This window comes from the organism of the source record quoted next, unplaced genomic scaffold (genome assembly GCF_019419815.1).
Source record: "Pyrus x bretschneideri cultivar Hongxiangsu unplaced genomic scaffold, Pyrus_bretschneideri_v1 Contig73, whole genome shotgun sequence".
Lineage (NCBI taxonomy): Eukaryota > Viridiplantae > Streptophyta > Magnoliopsida > Rosales > Rosaceae > Pyrus > Pyrus x bretschneideri.
In genome coordinates, this window is record NW_025999813.1 from 272,651 (window position 1) to 295,671 (window position 23,021).

A 23,021-nucleotide genomic window follows, 5' to 3' on the forward strand; every position below is an offset into this window, starting at 1 on the left:
AAAGAATTTCATAGATTGAAAGGTTGGTTTGGTTCACCAATAATGTAGATCAAATTGAGGAATAAATTGAAGATAATGTTGAAAGGTGTAAATTGGGCAGCGAGAACAAAGCTTTGCAGACTTGGGCTTTGGTGTTCAATTTGGGTCCATGATCCGTCATTTCTGAAATATAACGACAAGATTAAACTCACTACTTCGCTGTGTTATATGGCTTTTTTGGCCAAAGTTCATCGTTTCTAGTGTTTCATTAGGGTTTTAAGTTTTGACAACATTTTTTTATATTTTCTTAATAGTACTTTTCTCACCCTACAAGGCTTCTAGGGTTAAGAGGCACTATATATAGGATATTTAGGAGTAATGTCTAACATGAAAAAAAGTCTTTCATTCTCATCCCCAAGAGTTTTCTCGTCAGCCACATTACCATCATGGAAAGTATCCCACGAAAGGATGATGTCTCAGTAATTGCATCATGGAAAGCATCCCACGAAAGGATGATGTCTCAGTAATTGCTGGGACTGCTCGGCGAAACGTAGCAGCCGGTAAGGGTACAGGGAGGAGCCTGTTTAGCAGATCTGACAGCGAAATCTTGGACCTCACTTCTGCAACTCATGTTCCCGATCATCCTCAGGAACATACCAGCTCTGACGTTTCTTCTCTTTTGTCCACCACTGAAGTCATCATCGTGCGGTCAAACGAGGTTATTTCTGATATTTTGCGGGTATGACGCTAGCTACTAGCTAAGATAATTATTATTCTCAATTTATTAACTTATCGAACTTGTTTGTGAGAATAAACCTTAACAATAGGATTATGTAGTGATTCAGATCCATCCGTTAAATTCTCTTGTATCCTTGACCGCAACTCTTTTTAGTGGTTAAATTTAGCAATATGTTACACATTGATATACACTCTAGAATTTCTGTTTTCTTTTTATAATGATTAATTGTGAATGACTTGTTCAGGGCCTACAGCCAAGTGATATTAAGTCCTCTAGCTCCACTTCGGCAAAGCGTCGCGAGGTCATTAAATTGCATTACAATTTAGGTTATTTTCTAGTTCTTTAATTGTCATTGATTGCATAACATATACATTTGTTTTTTCGAGTCAGAATCATATACATATCGTAAGCTTTTTATCTTCAAGATCATCATAATTGTCTAACGATATTTTGTTTCATAAGTGTAGAGGATGATTTTTCTTATCTCAAGAAATTAATATGTTTATGATTTACTCTTTACATCTTCATGGTAGATCTCAAGGGGTGTGATAACCATACATCCCTTTTTACTTCTCACATACTATTTTAATTTTTTATCGTCAGATCGAATGAATTGAAGAATATCAATGAATAGAAATTAACAAGAGGATGTGAGAAGTAAAAGGAGGTGTGTGAATAGCACACCCCAATGGATCCCTAATTATCCTAAATGAAAATGAATTAAACAACAAGTACTATAAACAGTGGCAAAGCTAATTGACGAGGTTTACTCTTTAGATTTCATACGAGGGATCAAGTGATGAAATTGCCGTCGAATAAAGAACGTTAGAAACACTTGGAAATCTATCAAAGTATTCGTGGGGGTTGAAGGCATTATTGGTGCTAGCGGATTTTGCTTTGGAATATGAAGAATCTTACCAACTTGGCAAGTCAGTGGCAATCCTTAAAGAAGTACCCGACCCTAATCGAACCCTACAAACCTGAAAAAACGAAGCAATTGTTCAGCTAGACAGCTCGATGACGGGCACATTAAATGTGGTAAAGTTCATCTTTGCGCCACGGCAGAATTCCCTTCGTAATAATTGTCCATAGGATGTACCAAGCATGAACAGTGGATAATATCGCTGTAAGTGTCTTTTGGTCGATCATAACTGTTGTGGCTTGCGAGAATCAAGTCGCCCGTCTTGCTAGTGAGGAGTAAGTTTTCTTCTACATGCCATTATTATAACGATCGAAGTAATGCACTAACATTGCTATATATGTAGACACAAAACTGACCATATATGTCTCGCATATATACAATTATAAATTGTATATCTAAATAACATTATATTGTACAGGCATTGTACTAAAACTCAAACGAGAAAACTTAAAATTCATTTCTCACACCTAAAATTATTGTAAATTAGATCTTAAAATCGTTCATTTGAGACCAATTGATTTGCTCGATTTCAGGGAGAAGCCACTCGATCTATCCCAGTTTTCTTCTAAAATCGACCAAATCTACAGAAATTGACCTTTCGTCTCAGATTGTGACTGTCCATTCGTTTTTCTGCGTAGGAGGTTACGGCTCAGGTCCTATGACCATGCCTGAGCCTATGGAGTTTTTAATAAAGTTAATTTTTCAAGAGGATAATACGCAGACCGTACTTATTGATGGCTCGACTAACAATCCGGTTTGCTTTCTTTCTAACCACATTGCTCCTCTTGATCATTTGTTAATTAATTATTGCATGCTATTTGTATTTGTATAATAATTAGAGGCAGTGCATATGCAGTGCTACTAGATCATTTTTGAATAACTAATAACTATATTACTAGCTTTTCAAATGGTTTTGCCAATTGTAGTACTTTTTTATCACACACTCACCCTACAAATTAAACAGGTTCCGATGGAAGCGCTGAGCTACAATTATGTGTCCGATGGAAGCTCTCAAGATCGTTAATGAGGGAATAAAAGCATATGACAAATCTAACATTGTGTGGATCCCCGTTGTGAAGCATATGACAAATCTAACAAAACATTGTGTGGAATAAAGACTCATGGGAACCAGTCGGGTAATTTTGATTTTGATTAGTACCACGAAAAATAAACCTACTCTCTCAATAAGAGCTATAAGAAAGGGATTTGAATTGCACAACAGCTAAAAACAGTCTCAAAAGGTAACAAAACACAAACAAAACATTAGGCGCGAGCAAAACCTTATCTATAAAGTGCATCCAGCAAAACAAAGACTAGAAAATTAACACAAAAGAGATCACAAGTTACTCAAAACGATATTAACATACCAAAGTTACAGTAACAAGGTCAACAACAATCACCAGCATTGCTAAAGTTGTACATTTCCAAGTCATGATAAGAAAAGAACACCACTTTCCTAATTTGCTTACAAAAGGGGAACCAATCTAAGAAACCGGTCCGAGATAATCTGCATGCAAGCCAACCAAAGCCTGAAATTCCCTTTGTGCCTCAAGCCACTTAGTCCCGATAACAATGAAGCGTACGGTCGTGCCTTTCTCAATTTTTGACATCTTGCTGTTCATGAATACAGGATTCTCCCCCGGCACATAATTATAATCCGGCATCTTCATCTTTGAGAGATACATGTTTTCAACCGGGCCGCAACTCAGGAAAACTCCATGCTTCAGAACCTTGTGGACAACCCCCTCAGCAATCTCTCCTCTGAAAAGCTTGAAGGTAACCGCGCTAAAAACAACTGGAAACAGAACATCCCCAGTCTGCTGCCTCACTTTACCCTCTCCAACACTCTCCAGAGTTGTGAGAGCGAGATAGTAGCCCAGATCTTTGGTTGCCTTTCTTGATGCAAAGTCCTCCAGCAAGCGGATAACAATTGACTTTTGGAGCATCAACCCTTTCATATCCAAGCTCTCAGCAGGGATTACAACGTTCCAGGGCAATTGTACTTTCAGAAACATGGCTGCTTTTTCCTACCTATCATAAACCACAGAATGAAACAGCAACCAAATTCGACATTAGTTCTTATCCCAAAATTCTTCTCACACACTGTCCTTGCCCTGTGTAAGTTAACCATTAACACACAGTGTGTAAAAAAAATAATGAGCTCAAAGAAGATTGTTCACAAAAGGCACAGCAACTGCAAGTAATATCTTGCTAGAAGGAAACTGCAATTTGAACAAATAATTAGGCAGGAGACCAGTTTCTAAACCACTCCATGTCACCAAAATATCTCTCAAGGATTCATTACTATTTAAAATCGAGAATGAAGTTTCCATATCATTCTTTCTTGCTTTAATTAAGAGAAGGCTCGAGTACATATACATGCATGAGTATCCAAACCATCAACTGTAAAAAATCTAGAAAGCTAAAGAAAACATGTAAAGAGCAACCAAACAATGAACTAAGTGAGTCCTGCTATCCTGAAAGAGCAGAGCAGCACAACTATTCCAACATTCCTCAGATGGCTACAAAGGATTACAGAAATAAGCATAACAAGTGTCCGTTTTTAAGATGAATCAGCTCAATATTTCTTTCCCCACATTTTCTATGCTTCTCCCATAACTCACGCTGGGTCCTTCATGCACGTTCTCTCCCATTTTATTCTCATTATTCTCTTCCCAAACCCTTTTCCTTTTCTGAAGAAACAAGATACTCACATTTGAGGAAAATAGATACTCCGAGCAGAACTGCTGCACCAGCTCAACTATAGGCCCCACTTTTTTTTTGTGAGAGGAGTGTTTAATCTACCTAATATAACTCTTTCCCCTGGTTCTACACATGCCTCAAAGCTCAATGTCCAGTTGTCTCTATCACTTGACTTCTCTCTATGCAATCATAGGAATCAATTTGGAAACTCAATCCCCCTTACCATCCGCATCATCGTATGACTATTGCAACTGTATTATTAATTATTATACAGACCACAAAAAAAGAATCTCTCTCTATAATGTAAATAGACATAAGAAAATAGGTAAAGTTATAGAAGCTGATAGTGAATGCTCTCCTGGTTCCTCGAAACTCGTCTCACTCTACCCTTTCATTCATCGTTCATTACTAACAATAATGACCTACCAAGAAAACAAAACTTGAAATAAGACACTTGTCAATCTTTATCTCATGTCATGAATGTCATCATGTATATTTAGATTTGAGATCAGAGCAGAGGTGTAAGGAAACAGTCAAACATATAGACCTCTGAAGGAGACTTTCTTCAGGGAAATTGTCTGCAGATTCATTTCTGCATCAGACTACCATAGGGCTCTGCATGAGGGTGAACAATGCGTCAAGAACTTTCCGCACAACCTACCTCATTTCAGAGCTTTGGGCAACATGCCTGTAACCAAACCCCTACCAGGGGCTTTGGTGAAATAAATGGGGAAAGGAGTAGGGTTGGAGATTTTGGTAAAATTTCCGATCCAGGGCAATCCTTGCCCCCTTTGCCCACAAACATACAGTATATCCTTACTTGCTAAGTTTAATGACTAAGTTTTTCAAATTTTGTATATTTCTATGTCGTTTAAACTCAATTAACTTATAAGCTTATTAACGTAAACCAGTTCTATATTATGTATATATAGTTGTTTTCTTTACGAAAAAGTGGAGGGGAGGGCACATGAATACCCCACATTTCCTAAGGTGAGAATGTGAGCAAAATATGGAGATTGCAAATGAAAGCGAGGATGGAAAAGGATGGAAAATTTATCCCTTCGCCACCAGCCATTGCTAGCTTGGTTTAGTTGTGGAAAACTAAGGTACACGCCTTCTGCTAGGTGCTTGGAACCCATGCACTGATACACATTAGTAAGAACTAACCACCCGCCGTAAAACAAAGTGAAGCAGCAAAATACAACGTAATCACTATTAAATCAAGCCTAAACCATAAACCCCATTTCCCATTCCCTCATATGATCTATCAATATCTAGCGCAAAGAGGTTCTGAAACCACAAATTAGCTGTTTCATCCATTCAAATGTGCTTCAAACCTCTGCATTTCAGTACCAAAAACACAAAATTCCTCGCTCAAGGACTCACTGTGAAGTCAAATTTCACAAAATCTACAAACCAAAATCCAATTTCTCAAATATGTGAAACCCAATTACTCAAACAACAAAATAATACAAGCACAAACATGCATATACATTGATACACACACACACACACACACAAAGATTAGGGTTTGCAAAAGCTTTAAAGCACGTACCTTTAGAAGGCGAAAACCCCTTCAAGAGAAAGCGGAAGCTTTTGGAGGATGGGCTGAGACAGACGGCGTGTGGGTCAACCGCGTGGAGCCCTAGGAACGAGTTCACTCACTGAGTCAACGGCTCTGATCCTCCAGCTGAGCGGAGCCGAGCACACCGCGTGACTGGCGAGTGGCGAGTGGCGATTGGCGAGGGAGAAATAGACTCTTCCCACTTTCCTTGGTTTTTGTTTTGGGTATGCGTTATGTGTCACGCCCACCTATTTCCATTGCTGACGGCCACGTGGATAATTGGCACCACTCAATTTTTTTTTAAAGAAATGTCCCCTTTTTATACTATATTTTATGAATTCAAACTTAAGTGGAAAATGTTCAACAACTATTTGTTAATTTATATTGGAGTTTACGAACAACTATTTCTGAATTTATAGAAACGTAATTCCAAACTTAGGTGCACCAGAGTAAACATTATCATTGTAATTAACTGACCTAAATTCATATATAATAAGTGATTCATTGTTCATGTAGAGCATAAACTAGTTTATTAATGTGGCATTTGAAAGCTTTTTCAATGACACGCTCCATGGATGCATTATACTTCTTTTGTTTTTTATGCAAAAGGAGTACATGATGTCTTTTCGGTGTGTAAATAATAGTTCACGTGGCTTAAACAACATGAAACAAATGATTTTGATAATCTCATTTCCACAACAAAAGAAATCCAGATTGATTTCCCACAAGTTAATTTACAGAAGAAACCTTCATTATTTGGAAAAATTACAAATCCAGTCCATCAGGACCAGGTAACGTAAGGGGACCAAGCGAATCGCCCTCTAAACTGGCAAGCATCACAAACTCCTTTCTTATATCATCCCTAATCTCTATCCATCTGACTCCCAGCACATTGAAACGAATTACAACATCCTTCTCTATCTTTGCAAGGTCGTCGTTCAAGAAAACTGGACTTTCGCCAGCAACATAGCGGAAGTTTGGCATTTTCCGAGCGGAGAGAAAAACGTAATTAATAGGTCCACATCGCAAGAAAACCCCAAGCCTGTATATGTGATGAACGACTCCTTCCATGATCTCTCCCTTGCAAGGTAGGAACATGCGACAATTGAATACTACAGGGAAGAACACGTCTCCTGAGGTGTCTACAACTTCTCCTTTCCCAATCCTCTTTAAGCCAGTGACCGCGAGAAAGTATCCAAGATCCTTGTCTGCCTTCTCCCTTAACAAATCCTCCAAAAGCCGTGTTACAACGGTCCTTGTAGATACAAGTCTGTCTTGGTCTAGATTTTCAGGAAGGACAGCCACTTCCCTGAGCAATTCCACTTCATAAAACATGCTCAAATCTCTTCAAAATTTACCTAAAGGTTATAAACAGAGGTTTGATAAATCAATCAAGCAGCTTCTTAGGAAATGCGTAAAAAGAAAACAAAAGCCTCAGAGAAAAATGAGAAGCAAGACTGAATAACAGGCTCAGAAGACATCTCTAAACATAGAGACGTCGGACTACAGGGAGCAAATCTATCAGGCATTGATTGATGGAATGCTGTAAAGAACGAATACAAATTATGTGTCCAAGAATCAACAGCACTAATAACAGAGTAGAAATTATATTCAATCAGAAATTAGAATTTTCAAATCGCTCGAACAAGGCAGAGAGACAGAGAGAGGAAATAAGTAACTTGCATTCAGGAAATCATTTGTTCTCACAGGATCATACAAGCTATATGTACGCTACAATCTGACCCGTCCAAAACACCTCTAAACCAATTACATAAGTAATGCATCTCTTCCTTTTTGTGCCCTGCTAACCAAGCAGTTGAACACTACTCAGCTTGTTAGCTTTTACCTTATTACTTCTCTAAATCCCATTCAATCAAACACGCATTTGTTCGAAAAATCTCAGTTACAATTATATCAGGATAATGGAAGTAAAAGTAAGATTTTCAAATTTTATAACTAGGACAGCATAAATCATAATTCTCTGGTCCAATTAATCCCGAAACCCTAGTATTTTACCGAAATTGGCTGCTCACTCTCCCTCTACACCCAAGTTCAAATCCCTTCCCCATAATTTAGATTAGAATATCGGTCGAATGAAAAACAAAAAAATATGTGTTTATCTACACACCTAAGTTCACATAGCAGTCAACAGAGGCCATTTTCTATGACTCCATTAACCCATATTTTCATTTTACAAGAACTATCATATAATATTGCAAATTAAATCTTTATCTACGAAATAAACTCATTTAATCAAAACCCAGATACAATCTGCTCAAACATGCTTGAAAGTACCGGAATTGAACATTAAAGAAGTAAAATTCAAAGGGCATGAGACAAAAAACAAATCTGATTAAACTGAAATTTGGAAAAGATAACAAAGAGGGATTCAGCGAACGAACCCGGTAACGATTTGAGAGAACAGAAACCCAATCGAGAAAACTTTCTGGAGCACTGGCGAGATCCGCTGGTGGGAAGAAGTTGATGGGAAGGACAAAATGGAAGGCTTCCACGCTTTGAAATTTTGAATGAGTGGGGAGGCCACGGCAGCAGACAGTTGTTCTCTTTTCGGTGTTTCCGTGGGTGTGCGTATATAATCCCAACCAAATATGCATACCATTTCATTTGTAAATTTAATTTAAAAAATTTAATCTCCTGCATTATTCTTGGATTAATTTAAAATTTGCTCCCCAATTTACTTTCCTTCTTTTTACTCTTTTCCGGCTAAAGTTGATCCCTCAATGTAATTTCGCCCTTTCAATAATGGATTAGTAAACAAGTCATTAATAGGGGCATTTCAAAAATTATGGTCAAACTTGGGATGAAAAAAATGTTTGAGTACACTGAAGCACAGCAAGCTCTGAATTTAAAGAGCAAATTTAAAATAACTCTTGATACAATGAGTCGTTTAGAAATGTTTTTGTAAATTGGTTAATGACACATAACGTGTATATCAGATAAGATCAACTTAAACGTTTGACATTTAATTTATTCATGTGAAACTTACTGGAGTCTAAATAAGACCAATTAGTAGTTTGACCCTTAGACTATTCACATGAAACTTACATACAACCGAGAAAAAACCAACTGATAGTTTGTCACTTAAAGTCTAGTCACCTAAAACTTACCTACAATCGAGATAAGACCAATTTGATAGTTTAACACTTGTAACATTATCTTGTTCACTCCTTAAAAAGTCTATATTAAATACATTGAAATTTTGGAGTCTATCAAAATCCATATACAATACACCCTTAAAAGGGGGAGCGATTAAACTTAAGACACATGGAATTAGAGAGCAATACAACTACCGGAGCAAATCCACTACAATGCATGGTTAAACAGATAAAATCCAATAAAATATTAAACAAAATATAATTCAAAATAGAAAGGCACAAGTGGACCTCACTGTTTTTAAACTTTCGAACCCCTAGGTTCTACTTAGGTATAGGCAGTTACCCCAACTCAAATTAATCTCTAACCGTTTAACAATTAAGAAAAACAGGTTAGACTTATTTAGAGCATCTCCAGATGAGTTATCAAAATCCTAAGTGAAATGCTACTATGTATATTTGACATCAAAAATCTCTTCAACCGAAGTGTTATTTGCTGACTAGATTTGAAGACTTTGTGATTTTGAGTCAATTTTGACATCAATTTTAATTCATTTTAATGATAGATCCCCTATTCCACTAACATTTCAACCAATAAAAAATTGTTTAAACATTTTTTTAATAATTACAACCATTTAAAACTCTATTTAAATAATAAAATAATATTTGACAATTCGATTGGAGAAATAAAAAATTTGACATAAAATTTCAAATTACCACATTAACCATCAATTATAATTTAACTCTTATGGTCTTAGCCGTTGGGCTTTGCCTGCGGTAGGGATGACAATTCTAACTGTTAAACCCGATAACCATGGATAACCGTCCAAATGGATTAGATTTGGGTATGAAAATTCAGGTATATTTTGAGTATGGAGAAAAACCGTGAATATTATTCGGTTATAGTTTTAGATATGGTTATAGGGGTCTCCAATCCATATCCGTACCCAAATCCAAACCAAATAATATATAATGTAATTATATGTATATTCATTATTCACCGAATCCATTACCTTGAGAATACAAAAATTGCACTCTATGAGTTGCATTTTGTAAAAAAGTTCAAAAGTTCTTATATGAATCAAAATCTATGAGAATTTAATCAACCAACGTTATCAATGTTTAGCTTTAATTTTTATGTTCCACAAGATCTATTAATTAAATCATTTTATACATCAAATATTTAATGATAAAATTAATATTTACTAAATTATTATGCGTCAATTAGGTGAATATATTTTTTGTATTAACGAATATGAATATAACCGTTAATTGATGAGAAATCCGTTATCTGATGAGTATGATTATAGATGATATCTAATGGTTAATTTACGGTTATAATATAGTTAATTTTCGTAGCTACGGGATGAATATGGAATTTCCGTTCCTCAACTGATTCGTTGCCATCCCTGCGGCCTGCGGCGGCTGGCGCTTGACGCCTTTTATAACGTTGCGTTTAGATATTTACTCCCCCCCCACCATTGATAACAAGAAGCTAGCAACATAACCACAGAATACACGAGGAAGAAGAAGAAGTCATAGTGCTGGTTGTTCCATCGGTTGAGCCCCCGCTAAAAACCTCACCAAACCTTTGATAAAATTGATGCACCTCCGTCTCTTCAATCCGCGATGACTCTCGTACCCAGTCGTCAACTTTACCCGACGAACTTGTTCGACTCGTTCCAGAGCTCCTTGTCGAAATTCAATGGCCCCCGCACCCAGTTCTTTAGGTACGGCCACGGTTCCTCAATTCCTTTCAACAGGCACACTTTCTATGCCACCCACTCCATTATCAGCTCTCCTGACCAAAACCCAGTAAGGAAATCGAATTTTGTTGGGAGAAATCGATCCATTTATCAGTATAAACCGAAGAGGAATTTGTGTACGAGTAGTTGGATTGATAAATGGAATGAATCCCACGAGCGTAATCGCCTGAAACCGCCTCGGGCTGTGTTGGATTATCAAAGTAGTGAAAGTGGGAATTTGAGTGGTTCGGGAAATGGCGGTGGTAGTACAATGGAGAAGATTGTGGAGAAATTGAAGGAATTCGAGTACGTTGACGATAGTAATGAGGGTAAAGGGGAGGCGAGGGAGAGAGCGATTGAGAAGGGTTCTGTGGAGGATATATTTTATGTTGAGGAAGGAATGCTGCCAAATCCGCGAGGTGGGTTCTCGGCGGAATCACCATTAGGGATAGAGAATGTGTTTGGAAGTGATGGTAAGGTGAGGTTTCCGTGGGAAAAGCCGGCAGAGGAAGAGAAGCAAGAGGAGGGTTCGGTGAGGAGGAAGAGTAGGACTTCAGTGGCGGAATTGACTCTTCCGGAATCAGAGTTGAGGAGGCTGAGGAATTTGACATTTCAGAAGAAGCACAAGACTAAGATTGGAGGTGCGGGTGTTACTCAAGCCGTAGTGGACATGATCCACGAGAGATGGAAGACTTCAGAGATTGTGAGGCTGGAAGTTGAAGGTCCACCTGCTCTTAACATGAAGAGAATGCATGAGTACTTCCCTGGAGAAGAAAGACGCAGACCAATTGCCAGAAGTGAAGTATGAAGATGAAGTAGACAAACTTTTAGATAGTTTAGGTTCTAGATTCAAAGATTGGCCCTTATGTGATCCATTACCTGTAGATGCAGATATGCTTCCAGGGTTAGTTCCTGGTTATGAACCACCCTTCAGAGTACTTCCGTATGGTGTCCGATCTTCCCTTGGTTTACAGGAGGCAACATCTTTGAGAAGGCTGGCTAGGGTTCTTCCACCACATTTTGCTTTAGGTATGCAATTTTTTGTGTTGCACATAAGGACACGATGATGATTTGTAATGTTTAAATTTTGTCCATAGGTCGAAGCAGACAGCTCCAGGGTCTAGCAGTGGCCATGGCTAAATTATGGGAACGAAGTTTGATAGCAAAGATTGCACTGAAACGTGGTGTTCAGCTGACTACTAGTGAGCGAATGGCTGAAGACATCAAGGTAATAGAACCCGGTCAATTTATGTCTCATCAGGTTGTAATTATTTGTTGAGCTGCACCTTGCCACACTTTCATTGCCGTCAACCACTAAACTCAAAATTGGTATGCTGAGTTTCTAATCAGTGGTTACATAATATTCTTACCAGTTTAGTTATTAAGTCTAGCCATCTGTATCTATCATGTGAAAATTTACTAGGCAAAAGGGAACTGGAATACGATATTCTTGACAACATGCATTGATAGATTTAATGCATTTGAGAGAGAAGGTCTCATTTGAAAGTTCCTTATTTCTTTTAAGTGCAATTGTAGTCTTTTAGTAGTAGCTGTATAGTGTTTGAGTAGTCATTGGTGATGTCCATGTAGTACATTTTTGATAATCGAGTCTAGAATTCTTTGGCAAAGTGCTTACTAAGTGAAATGCTATGTTGCCGTGTTCTTTCCTTCCATAAATATCATTCTGACTGTTGTGAAGTCAATGTTCTTTTCAGTGTCTATTTTGTAGGAATTAACCAGATAAATTCTTAAGCATAAACTTACAATTCTATGTCCTGTTTCCTTGAGAAATTCTTTATAAATGCACCAAAGAAAGTAGTTTTCCTTGTTCTTCTAAATTCCTTTCTTTTGGTGTTCAACATTTTGTCTAGATTGGTAATCTTGATGATTTGGAATCTGGATGGCATTTCTGTAGAAAGTTTATGGTTTTACGATGAGATTACAGAGCAAAGCAGTGTGATTGAGTTCATACTAGAGGTTAAAATATTACTGAATATAACAGGCATGGCTTGATCACATGGAATATTAAAGGGTAAAATATGACTTCACTATTATTTTTTACATAACTGGGAATAATATTCTTCATCATTCATATTTTAACATCTGAGTTCATGTTAGCTAATGAGTTCATAATTACAATTAAATCTTATTTATTTGCTGCAGAGATTGACTGGGGGTGTGCTGCTATCTCGAAACAAGGTCTTCTATAGGGGGAAGAATTTTTTGTCTCCAGAAGTCACTGAAGCGTTACTGGAAAGGGAGAGATTGGCGAAATCCCTTCAAGATGAAGAGGAGTAGTCAAGGTTGAGAGCGTCGGCTATGGTTATACCAATCGTTTGAACAAGCTCAACACTTTGGTACAGCTGGTACACTTGCAGAGACTTTGGATGCAGATGCTAAGTGGGGAAAGATGATGGATAATCATCATAAGAAAAAAGTGATGCAAGAAGCAGACATATTAAGGCACGCCAATCTTGTCAGAAAGCTTGAACGAAAGCTTGCCTTTGTAAGTTTCCAGAAACTTTGGATTGCTAATATAAGAAACATCTTGTAGTTTCAGGCTAAAGTTTGAATACTTATTTTGATATCACGCCGCTCTAGTGCTAGAATTTCCCTTCGGTTGAACCTTTCAAATTTTTGCCTGTCAGGTTGAAAGAAAGTTAATGAAAGCTGAACAAGCCTTATCTAAGGTAGAGGAGTGTTTGAAACCATCTATGCTACAAGCTGACCCAGACAGCATTACTGATGAAGAGAGGTTTATGTTTCGTAAGCTTGGTTTACGGATGAAGGCTTTCTTACTTCTTGGTATAACAATTCTCCATTTACCTATTTATCTTGTCTGTGATTTTATTTTGATCTACTTATGGAAAGTTGACTTACTCAGGTAGACGTGGAGTGTTTGATTGTACATTGGAGAATATGCATTTGCACTGGAAATATCGGGAATTGATCAAGATAATGGTGAATGCTAAAGGTTTTGAGCAGGTGAAAAAAATTGCATTAGCACTTGAAGCTGAGAGCGGTGGTGTCTTGGTTTCAGTGGACAAAGTTTCCAAAAAGTTTGCTATAATTGTGTACCGGGGAAAGGACTATCACCGACCTTCTACATTGAGGCCAAAGAATCTCTTGACAAAAAGGAAAGTGTCGGCACGCTCTATTGAGATCCAACGACAGGAGGTATCACTCTAAATTTGAATGCTAATTGTTCAGCCATCCTGGCTTTATCAGATAGTTAATATGACCTTAGCTTTATAAAGGTTGCCAATAAGTATTCAATGCTTGGTTTTAGCAGTCTGATCTGTTTAACCCCCTTCATCTTTCCCCATCATAACATACCAAACTTGTTTAATTTTTCGAACAATAATGTTCCTAACTTATTTTTTTCTCTGTTGAACAGGCTCTTCTAAAACATATTTCAGTGGTGCAGAGTAAAGTGGACACACTTCGATCCGAAATAGTATGCCCCTAACGCTTTACTTATTGCTATATCTAACCATTTCACTTGGCACGCAAAATCTATAAATATCTTTTCTTTTTTTCGTTTTTTCCTTTTTCGTTCTAAGGGACTCGTGTTTCACATTGATGGGAACAAATGGATGCTGTGAAAGAGCGTGGAGATGAAGTATTGTACAACAAATTAGATTCTTCTTATCCTACTGATGATGACGATGATTCTGAGGTTATTATTTGCTTGATCTTCTCTGTTTACTCTCTTTGTTAGTTAAACCAGCTGTTCTGACATCTTAATCCTTTTGTTATTCTTTGAAGGAAGAAGATGTTTATCTTGAAACGTACAGCGCAGAAGATAATGGTGAAGATGAAGGCAATTACTCAACTCATGATCCTCACCTGGAAACGAATTTTCCTTATCATATCCAGAATCAGGCTTCTCAAACAGAATTGGAAGTTCCTCAACAATATGTGCATGCAAGGCCCAAGGGCTCACTAGACGATGATTACCAAGATGAAGAAGATAACTCCCTACAATGATGGAATCAGCTGAACATAGATCAATGGTACAACAGCATTCAGAAATAGTCACGATGGTTTCTCGTCACATGTACAGATAATTTGGGCAGGCCGACATCTATGGGATGGAATGTAGTGATCAGCAACCACAGAGGACTTGGTGGAGTCCCAATTACTTCAGACTTTATTTACAATTGTGGATGGACCAACGATATTCGCGGTCTGTAATCACCTCCACCATAGGCATCCCAAGGCTCCATTATTTCTCATTGGAACGAGCATAGGTAAGATTACAATGTTTCCATTATTTTCTTGTTGGGAAGATTTTCTCTTGCTAGACTGTTTAACTGTTAATTTGGACCACATATTAGTTTGACTATTTAGTTGAGATCTATAGTCTGGGAAGAGAACATTACTCTTTTTGGTAGTACATCTCAATAAAAATTTCCAATTTAATTTCTCTTGATATGGATACTTTCATACGTCTAGTTGCCAACATTTTGGTGAAGTATCTTGGGGAAGACGGAAGCAATGTCCCGGAAGCTCGTGCTGCAGCCATTTGCAATCCCTGGGATTTTCCCCTTGGTGACAGATTCATTCGACGTACCTTGCTGCAGAAGTTATATGACAAAGCTCTAACAGTAGGCCTTCAATGGTACGCAGAGTTTCACCAGCATACCTACTCACGGCTTGCAGATTGGGACGACAAGATGCATTGCATCCAACACTACCATGCTACCTGCGACGTGGGGAAGTTTGAGACCGTTGACACATTTTATCGGCGCACTAGCAGCGTCAGCCATCTAGGTGTGTGAGTGTTGTTTTGGCCACCACAAAGCACAGCGGTCACTTGGCGTTTTTCGAAGGCTTCAATGCTTCTGGGATCTGGTGGGTGAGTGTTGTGGATGAGTTTTTCAAGGTTCTGAACTGTAGCGAGTACAAGCGTGTGAAGAAGAAGATGAAGAGTACTTCTGGAGCAGAATTGTCATTGAACTTCACCACACCTAGGGTTGCAGAAGATGGAATTGGAGTGGTGGTTCAATTGGTGAAGGTGGCTGCATTTGTTAATGGAGTTGCATTGGCCAAAGCTGCCCAGAAAATAGGAATTGGGGCCTAAGTTTTTAAAAATATGAATAAATAAGATATTGTAGATGTCTACCCCGATATTGAATCTGTATCAACAAATTATCAAGCCAATTTTGTTCAGAGGTTACTTTCAAATTTCAATCCCTTAACCAAACTACTTGCATGGATGAATTCCATACGAGCAGGTAGGAAAATGGTCTCATATTTTACAAGAAAATGAGACTACCCAAGGAGGCCGCAGTCTGGTTTTCAAGTTTCATCTAATAGATTATTCTTGCAAATACCAATTAGATTCGAAATTATTTTCTTATTTGATTTTCGTGATGGCATTTAATGTTTCTTAGAGTACCATGTTCGTCAATTTTCTTGAGCACAATTAGGTACCTTAACCATTTCAAATTAGCTATCATATTGCAACGATGATCTATTCGATTAAACTAAAAAAATAGGCAGTTTAAATTATTAAAATAGAAAGTAGAGTGCCTGACAAGTAGTCCTCATTTCTTGCAAAACATGAGTATTCCTTTTATTGACATGTCCCTCTGAGTGGCTGCTAGCGATACGAGATTACCTAATTTCAACTAAATCTTGCAATTTTAATATCAAACATGACCTTTCTTTCTTTTTATATGTAGCCGATTAACTAACATTTAATTTTATTTATTTTTTTATTTTTTTAGTGCTAGCAGCCTTTGCATTTAAGCATTTTCACTTTATCAAATGTCATGTGTCATTTTGTAAAAAATAAATAAAAATAAATAAAAATTGACATTTTAATGCTTTTGGGCCTTTGGCTATGGATCAAAGATGAAAACAAACATTATAATTTCAAGACATCAAATACCATGTTTTCTTTTGTTTAAAAAAATAAAACGACATTTGATAAAAAAATAAAAAATAAAAAAACATAATAATATAAGGATTAGTGCTAAGGTTAAAGCAATTTTTAAATATGTGAAGATATCTCAAGATATATGTATATGTTTGTCGAGTCTCTTTCAAGAAAACAAGCCGTGGGCTTGGAGACAATTATTTATATTCAGCCCATCAAAACGACTCCGAAGTCGATAACTTTGACACCCCAATTATACATGCGGATAGTTGACTGACAAGTCTCCATGACCAAAACGAGATATTTGACCACGTTTTAAATGCTTTTTAATTACAGCAAACCCAGTTCGACAAGAGCCCTATATACCAACTGCCAAAACTGAAATTTGAGATTCCCGGCACAACAAACACAGTTCACAGAGAGAGAGAGAGAGAGAGAGAGAGAGAGAGAGAGAGAGAGGAAGAAGAGGAAGGAAATGGACCGATACATCCTCAAAGCATTGGAAGGTGAATTTTTATGGTATGATGAGAGTCCTCCGGTAGTACAGAATCAAAGTGCTTTTGTGCCGTACACAAACAGACACATTAGTAATCAGCCCCCTAATGGTGTGACCAAATCCATGAACATGAACATGAGGATGCTGCAATTCTTGAGGAAAAGCTGGCAACCTGCAACTGCAAGAAATGAAGCTGGAGATGACGGCAAAGAACGGGGTTTTCGCCACATGATCAACGAGCGCATGAGGAGGGAGAAGCAGAAGCACTGCTACTTAGCCTTGCATTCTATGCTGCCCACTGGAACCAGGGTGGGTATATTCAATTAACCAAATTAAACTAAATTTAATATCCGTGATCAGCAATTCAAAACAGTCATTTTACGACGCTTATTTCTAGTTTTTAATTTTCTTAGTATGAGTTTCATGAACGTGTTATTATCACGCACCTTGTCGTTAAATTCCCTTCTCTTTTTTTGCACGATTGATAATGACCGAGGACTAATTTTGTTAAATAATTTTTTGGTGTTACAATTTACGTGGTGCAGAATGATAAGAATTGGATTGTGCAAATGGCAACAACGAATATTCAGCAGCTGAAGAGGTATGAGGAGGAGCTGAGAAAGAAGAACATGGAGCTTGAAACACTTCTGGTAGAAAATGAAAAGGAGGGAGTGAAATGGACAAAGATTAAATTAAAGGTGGCTAATCCTACATCGGGAATTGATTGTATGTTGGTGGTTCTTAAGTGCTTGCGACATTTGGGTTTGAAAGCCAGAAATATTAGCTCTAATTTGTCACTCGAGGAGTTTTCAGCAGAGCTGGAAATTGAGTCCAAGGTACGTACATGCATATAGTTTTGATGTTCATAAATTCTTGCTATTTTTCATACCATAAATTAGGCACCTGTTATCAAAATTAAATAAATAGGAGAGGTAAAATACGATAAATGTTTCTTTTTACTTTTCACTTACACTATCTGATTTGTTTTCTCTCGTTTCTGCCGGAACGAGCGGCCTAGAAGGACTTTTGGTTCTTCTTTGATTTATATGCACGAGCATGCCACCACGTGGTTTAGATTGGCCAACATGAAAAATATATTATGTAATTTGTATTTGCACTTTAAATTTAACTTTTAATCAAACAATGTGCGGCAGAGCAAGTAACATTTTCTTGGCCTAAGGTTATTTTTTTCTACCTTGAAGATAAACAACCAAATTACTGTGAATCGGTGAATGCGAAGATCGAGTGAAAAAGTAAAATAAATTGAAAATAAACAAGATTAAAACTAATATAATTGGGAGAAAATAGATTAAATTAAAGACGTGTACGTAAGAATATAGTTACTTGAACATAAATGAATTGAAAATGTGATTGCAAGAGTTAAAGTGCATAAGGTAAAGAATTTAAAAGTCGATTTCAATAAAATTAATGGTCAATAATAACCATTGGGTAGGTTATAGTATTGGCATCCCCACGACCTGCCCCAGTGCCATTTCTACCTAAATTAAGGTTGAGGGGTAAACCTCAAATTGTGCAGTAAACCCAAATTATAATCCCAAATATCAAATACAAACAAACTACGAGCTGGTGGTCCAGTAGTAAATGGCGAATTGCATTGCGAGGCTTCATTCAAACTAAAAAATGGAGGTCTTAGGTTCGAAACCCACTACTGGTGTGGAAGCCAAACTTGTGGCCAGGCGAAGGCTGAAATACCTTTGTAAGTCTTCCCGACCCCCAAAAGAGGTGAATAACCGTGATTTGTCACCAACTGTCTCCTTTTAAAAAAAAAGAAAAAAAAATCAAGTACAAACCTACTGCCTACATTTTTTTCTTCCCTTAACAACTATAATTTACAAAGAAACTGAATTGAACTCGAGTATAAAACAGCATCCCATTGTCCTAACCGACTAATTTATTTTATTTGAAACGATCATGATGGTTCTTTCTTTGGCAAGAACAGCAACTATGTGTGGAAGCTTGCATGGAAATACATATTATGATAGAACCACTGTTCTAAAAATTCCTAACTAGATGCTAAATGGGCTGGCCACCACTCCGATTAATCCCTAGTCGTTTGAAAATTAAGGGTGCCTAGACAGTCTAGACCCACCTAGATCATGACTCTCACTTACAAAATAGATGACTTTCATTTGCATTTTATTTATTTAATAAATTGTAAGAATCCTGTTGAATACTTAGATGAATACACAGTATATGTTTGTTCCCCATTCCTTCATTATATTCTAATACTTTGTTTTTAATTGTATTGTTGGAAAGATTGGAGCCGCAGTGATAGAAGAGTTTGTGCAAGAAACACTCTATGAAGCCGAGAGGAAATTGCATTTTCCATTTCCAGGAAGGTGAAGGGATAGAGGAATACTGTGCCTCCATTGCCACTCCTTTTAAATTTGTCTAGATTCTATTCAAGCATGAGAAAACTAATGAAAATAATTTTAAAACCTTGAATTTTATTGATCCACTTGTCACTATATAATTGATTTTATGAATTGCACATAAATGTCATGTCAGCCATAATAAAACCTTGAATTTTATTAAATTTGACTTGCCGACCATATTGATGAGTGGCTCACCCAAAAATAAATAAATAAAAGACTACTGATGAGTTTAAACCATAAAAACCAAACGGATGGGTTGAGAAAACATAAAGACCCTGGGTCGTAAAAACCCTAGTATTCTTGAAAAAAAGCATCCAGCAAATAAAAATTGCGACGTATGGAAAGAACAGTAAAAAACAGACTACAGTAATTGGCATCCCTTTACTATTAGGCGTCTAGAACGAGCCAACCCTAAATACCAAATGCCTAAAAAGCACCATTTTAGTCACCACTAAAACCCTACAATTCCTAAAACCCAGAAGCTTGCGAGTTTCAGCCAAGCATGTCAAGATTTCCACCAGAGATACTGTTTGAATCCTTGTCCGTCTACCTCCTAGAGTAGACGACGAACTAACTGAATATAAAACTTCATTAAACAAAGAAATACCGAATCACCAAGACGGCTACATGAACCGTAAAGATAGTTATTCAAACTAAATTATATGCTAGAAAGCAAAACAAAGACACTATTTCGGATGGGCTAGAAATCCTATTTCGGCTGGTCTTCCGATGTACGACAAGACCTTGAATTAGGGAAAGTGCAAACTGTAGAACGTGATGTTTCTCAAAATTGGTTGCCTGGTGACAAAAGCTAAGTATACCAAGGGATGACCAGCTTCATATTGTCACAAACCCAATGCATGGTACTCATTTTCTAACCGAGTTACAAGCAGGTTTCACCTCATGTTCTTACTCTCCAGCATCTAAACGGATCCTTCATATAATTCTTTTCCTTAGCCTTTAAAATAATAATGTAAGAGTCTACCCTTTAGGGGTTTTGGGTAAAGATACGGTCAATCGTCAGTCAAAACAAACTCTTTCAGGAAGAGAAAAACGTACCCAAACCCCGCAAAGGGTAGACTTTCTTGGGGACACAGGAATATTGAAAGTGGACCGCCTAAACAAATTCTTTCGGGAAGAGAAAGCATAGAAAAATGACATGGTTGCAACTCAAGAGAACAAGCATTAATTCAACTACACTTAAATCTATTAATCTCAGTCTGAGCATCCAAAGCACCACAACTGTAAATATAAATTCCATCTAAAGAGTAATCAAGGTAGGGTCAAAATATAACAAAACCAAATAGCAGCAATGAGCAAAAATGTGATCGTTATCAGAGTCTTACAGAAATAACACGATCAGGCATCCAGACTGCTGGAAACTATCTCACTTAAGAGGAATGAACCTCGAAGAGTGGGTGGCACCAATACCAGGTCTACCGTGCTTCACAGGCTTGTATGAGATTGAGAACTCAGCAAGGTAGTGGCTGATCATCTCAGGCTTGATTTCAACCTGATTGAAGGTCTTTCCATTGTACACTCCAATAATGCTTCCAATCATTTCTGGAACTATAATCATGTTACGCAGGTGAGTACGGACTGGCTCTGGCTTCTCACCAGGTGGTGCCTCCCTTTTCTGTTGCAAGCACAGAGAAAAAATCATTAGGTCCAAATTTTCCCCATCCATGATAGCATTTGACAATCGACAACAGAACTCAAAGACGGAAAGAGATACATGCTTGATCCTGACACTAAAACAATATGTTGCAACATTCAAACAAGTTCACAAAAAATTATAAAGTTCGACTCCATAAAAATACAGCTCAAACTAAACCCAGCAACAGGACAACAATGGGTTTTTAAACAGCAGGGACTCAGGAATCACAACTTATGTTGGGGCCTGCCGCGGTCTCTTTCCCTTATCTATTATGCCTTCTAAGGCACGTAGAGACTTCTACATTCCAACATTATTTTGATAACCCAACTTATTTCTGTGAGTGAAATAAAACAGAACAGGGGAGACAATCCACAAAATTCCCATGTGTTATTATACAACAAAACAAAGTATGCACTTTAAAAATAAATAAACAAAACCCCATTTTCCAGAACACAAATCACATACTCGAGGTTAATCAAATTCCGACATAAACTAGATTCATACTGTCCATAGAACACAAGCTTGACCAAGGGAGAACAAGCACAAGATCAACATTGGCATCATCTACTATGCATCGAAAAGTGTAAGCGATAATTTGACAACTCAAATCACAACGCTCTGAAATCCAATAATAAAAAAACACAACTCGATCTGCAAAGCATCGCCAACCACATCTAAACAAAATCCAAATCTAAACAGAAAATCTGTAACAATTTCAGCCGATGGGTTCCGAAAGATTACCGCTTTGCGGAGCTTCTTGATCAAAGCCATAGGCTTGCGCTTCAGACCTCTCTGAAACCTACCAACCACAACAAATCCATAAAATCCAATTCAAACCCAATTTGACAAATCCACCAAAAAACCAAACCAAGAAATCGTATCGATCCATTTGTGTATTACCTTCTGCGAGCTCTGGCAGGGAAGAGCTTGACGAGCTCATCAGTGGACATGTCGAGAAGGGCATCCAAATCGACGCCCCTGAAGCTGAACTTCTTGAATGTTCTCTTCTTCGGAACTCCAGCTGCCGCAACATCGGTCTCAACGTCAGCCTGAAAAAAAATACCAGAGAAGGTAGAGAGAGAGAGAGAGAGAGAGAGAGAGTTAGGGGAGAAAAATTAACAGCGAAATGATGCGATTCAGAGAGAGAGAGAGAGTGGGGATTCGGAGATCTACCATGGTGGTGGAGCTTTCGGAATCGGAAACGCGAGGTGGGAGGGAAGCTTGGAGGACTTCGGATCTGTGCTTGCCGCTAGGGTTTTCGGGAAGCAGGAGGTTTTTCTTTCAAGCTGAATTTATATAAATAGCGATTTGGGGGTGGAGGCTCTGGTTTTGTGTTTAGCCCTAGACTGAGGTTAGAATTGGGCCTAATGATTGGGCTTCGAATTAAAACGTTAGCAACTGTTGCACTTGGACTTTACTATGATTTTACTAGGGTTTTTTGTATTTGTTTTTGTTTTTGTGCTCATGGTGCACAAATCAACTAAAATAGAATTAATCGGTTTTAGTTAAGGAAAATTAATGAAACTCAAGTGTTCATATCCAAGCAACCCTCCAAGTTTAAGCCAGCTCTCTTATTTCTTCTTTGTGTGTTTGTTTAAGTAGTCTCGAATTTAATATGTGTATTTATAGGAACTATTGGTACTTCAAAAATAAATAAAATTTGATTGTGCACTCCTTATAAGGGTTTTTTTTTTTCTTTCTAAATTTAAAAAGTTTGGAGTGCACAATTAAGTTTTTGAAGTGCCAACAACAATTTCCTATTTATTTTGCATTAATATTATGGCTTGTAGTTAATTTTGCACTCCATTTGTAACATGTAA

At 37.5% G+C, this 23,021-nt stretch overlaps 6 protein-coding genes and 1 pseudogene across 11 annotated transcripts; 4 read left to right on the plus strand and 3 right to left on the minus strand.

The window, feature by feature from the left end:
- The first annotated feature begins 224 nt into the window (after positions 1–224).
- Positions 225–2,638, plus strand: LOC125472793. 5 transcript variants are annotated; one of them, XR_007254693.1, is made up of 5 exons: positions 225–718; positions 963–1,019; positions 1,496–1,915; positions 2,174–2,394; positions 2,605–2,638. XR_007254693.1 is itself a non-coding variant. In XM_048574639.1 (3 exons), the coding sequence occupies exons 1-3, from the start codon at positions 470–472 to the stop codon at positions 1,535–1,537; spliced, it is 348 nt and encodes a 115-aa protein (XP_048430596.1). In that variant the 5' UTR covers positions 225–469; the 3' UTR covers positions 1,538–2,535. The 5 variants fall into 5 exon arrangements, 2 of the variants coding, with proteins under 2 accessions (XP_048430596.1, XP_048430595.1); XR_007254691.1 differs by lacking the exon at positions 2,605–2,638 and having other exon boundaries at positions 2,174–2,535; XR_007254692.1 differs by lacking the exon at positions 2,605–2,638 and having other exon boundaries at positions 1,496–1,756; positions 2,174–2,535.
- A 345-nt stretch (positions 2,639–2,983) lies between these two features.
- On the minus strand, positions 2,984–6,121 carry LOC103938163 (DNA-directed RNA polymerase V subunit 7). 2 transcript variants are annotated; one of them, XM_048574644.1, is made up of 3 exons: positions 5,899–6,121; positions 4,355–4,765; positions 2,984–3,671 (listed from the first exon to the last, which is right to left on the minus strand). In XM_048574644.1, the coding sequence occupies exon 3, from the start codon at positions 3,653–3,655 to the stop codon at positions 3,125–3,127; it is 531 nt and encodes a 176-aa protein (XP_048430601.1). In that variant the 5' UTR covers positions 3,656–3,671; positions 4,355–4,765; positions 5,899–6,121; the 3' UTR covers positions 2,984–3,124. The 2 variants fall into 2 exon arrangements, with proteins under 2 accessions (XP_048430601.1, XP_009346432.1); XM_009348157.3 differs by lacking the exon at positions 4,355–4,765 and having other exon boundaries at positions 5,899–6,117.
- A 450-nt stretch (positions 6,122–6,571) lies between these two features.
- Positions 6,572–8,483, minus strand: LOC103938162 (DNA-directed RNA polymerase V subunit 7-like). Its single transcript, XM_009348156.3, has 2 exons — positions 8,310–8,483; positions 6,572–7,265 (listed from the first exon to the last, which is right to left on the minus strand). The coding sequence occupies exon 2, from the start codon at positions 7,240–7,242 to the stop codon at positions 6,673–6,675; it is 570 nt and encodes a 189-aa protein (XP_009346431.2). The 5' UTR covers positions 7,243–7,265; positions 8,310–8,483; the 3' UTR covers positions 6,572–6,672.
- A 1,953-nt stretch (positions 8,484–10,436) lies between these two features.
- On the plus strand, positions 10,437–15,216 carry LOC103938166 (CRM-domain containing factor CFM3A, chloroplastic/mitochondrial-like). The gene is given in 10 exon segments (XM_048574586.1): positions 10,437–11,523; positions 11,525–11,794; positions 11,863–11,993; positions 12,929–13,096; positions 13,098–13,271; positions 13,414–13,570; positions 13,650–13,942; positions 14,163–14,222; positions 14,352–14,444; positions 14,534–15,216. Coding segments are annotated over 10 exon segments (2,442 nt in total). The 5' UTR covers positions 10,437–10,649; the 3' UTR covers positions 14,756–15,216.
- On the plus strand, positions 14,855–15,961 carry LOC108866496 (annotated as a pseudogene).
- Positions 15,962–17,032: 1,071 nt separating this feature from the next.
- On the plus strand, positions 17,033–19,512 carry LOC103938169 (transcription factor bHLH92). The gene is made up of 3 exons (XM_009348162.3): positions 17,033–17,457; positions 17,694–17,984; positions 19,426–19,512. Exons 1-3 carry the CDS (start codon positions 17,128–17,130, stop codon positions 19,510–19,512), a joined length of 708 nt encoding a protein of 235 aa, XP_009346437.2. The 5' UTR covers positions 17,033–17,127.
- Positions 19,513–20,729: 1,217 nt separating this feature from the next.
- Positions 20,730–22,533, minus strand: LOC103938165 (40S ribosomal protein S15-4). Its single transcript, XM_009348161.3, has 4 exons — positions 22,375–22,533; positions 22,102–22,250; positions 21,943–22,000; positions 20,730–21,180 (listed from the first exon to the last, which is right to left on the minus strand). Exons 1-4 carry the CDS (start codon positions 22,375–22,377, stop codon positions 20,932–20,934), a joined length of 459 nt encoding a protein of 152 aa, XP_009346436.1. The 5' UTR covers positions 22,378–22,533; the 3' UTR covers positions 20,730–20,931.
- Positions 22,534–23,021: the final 488 nt, after the last annotated feature.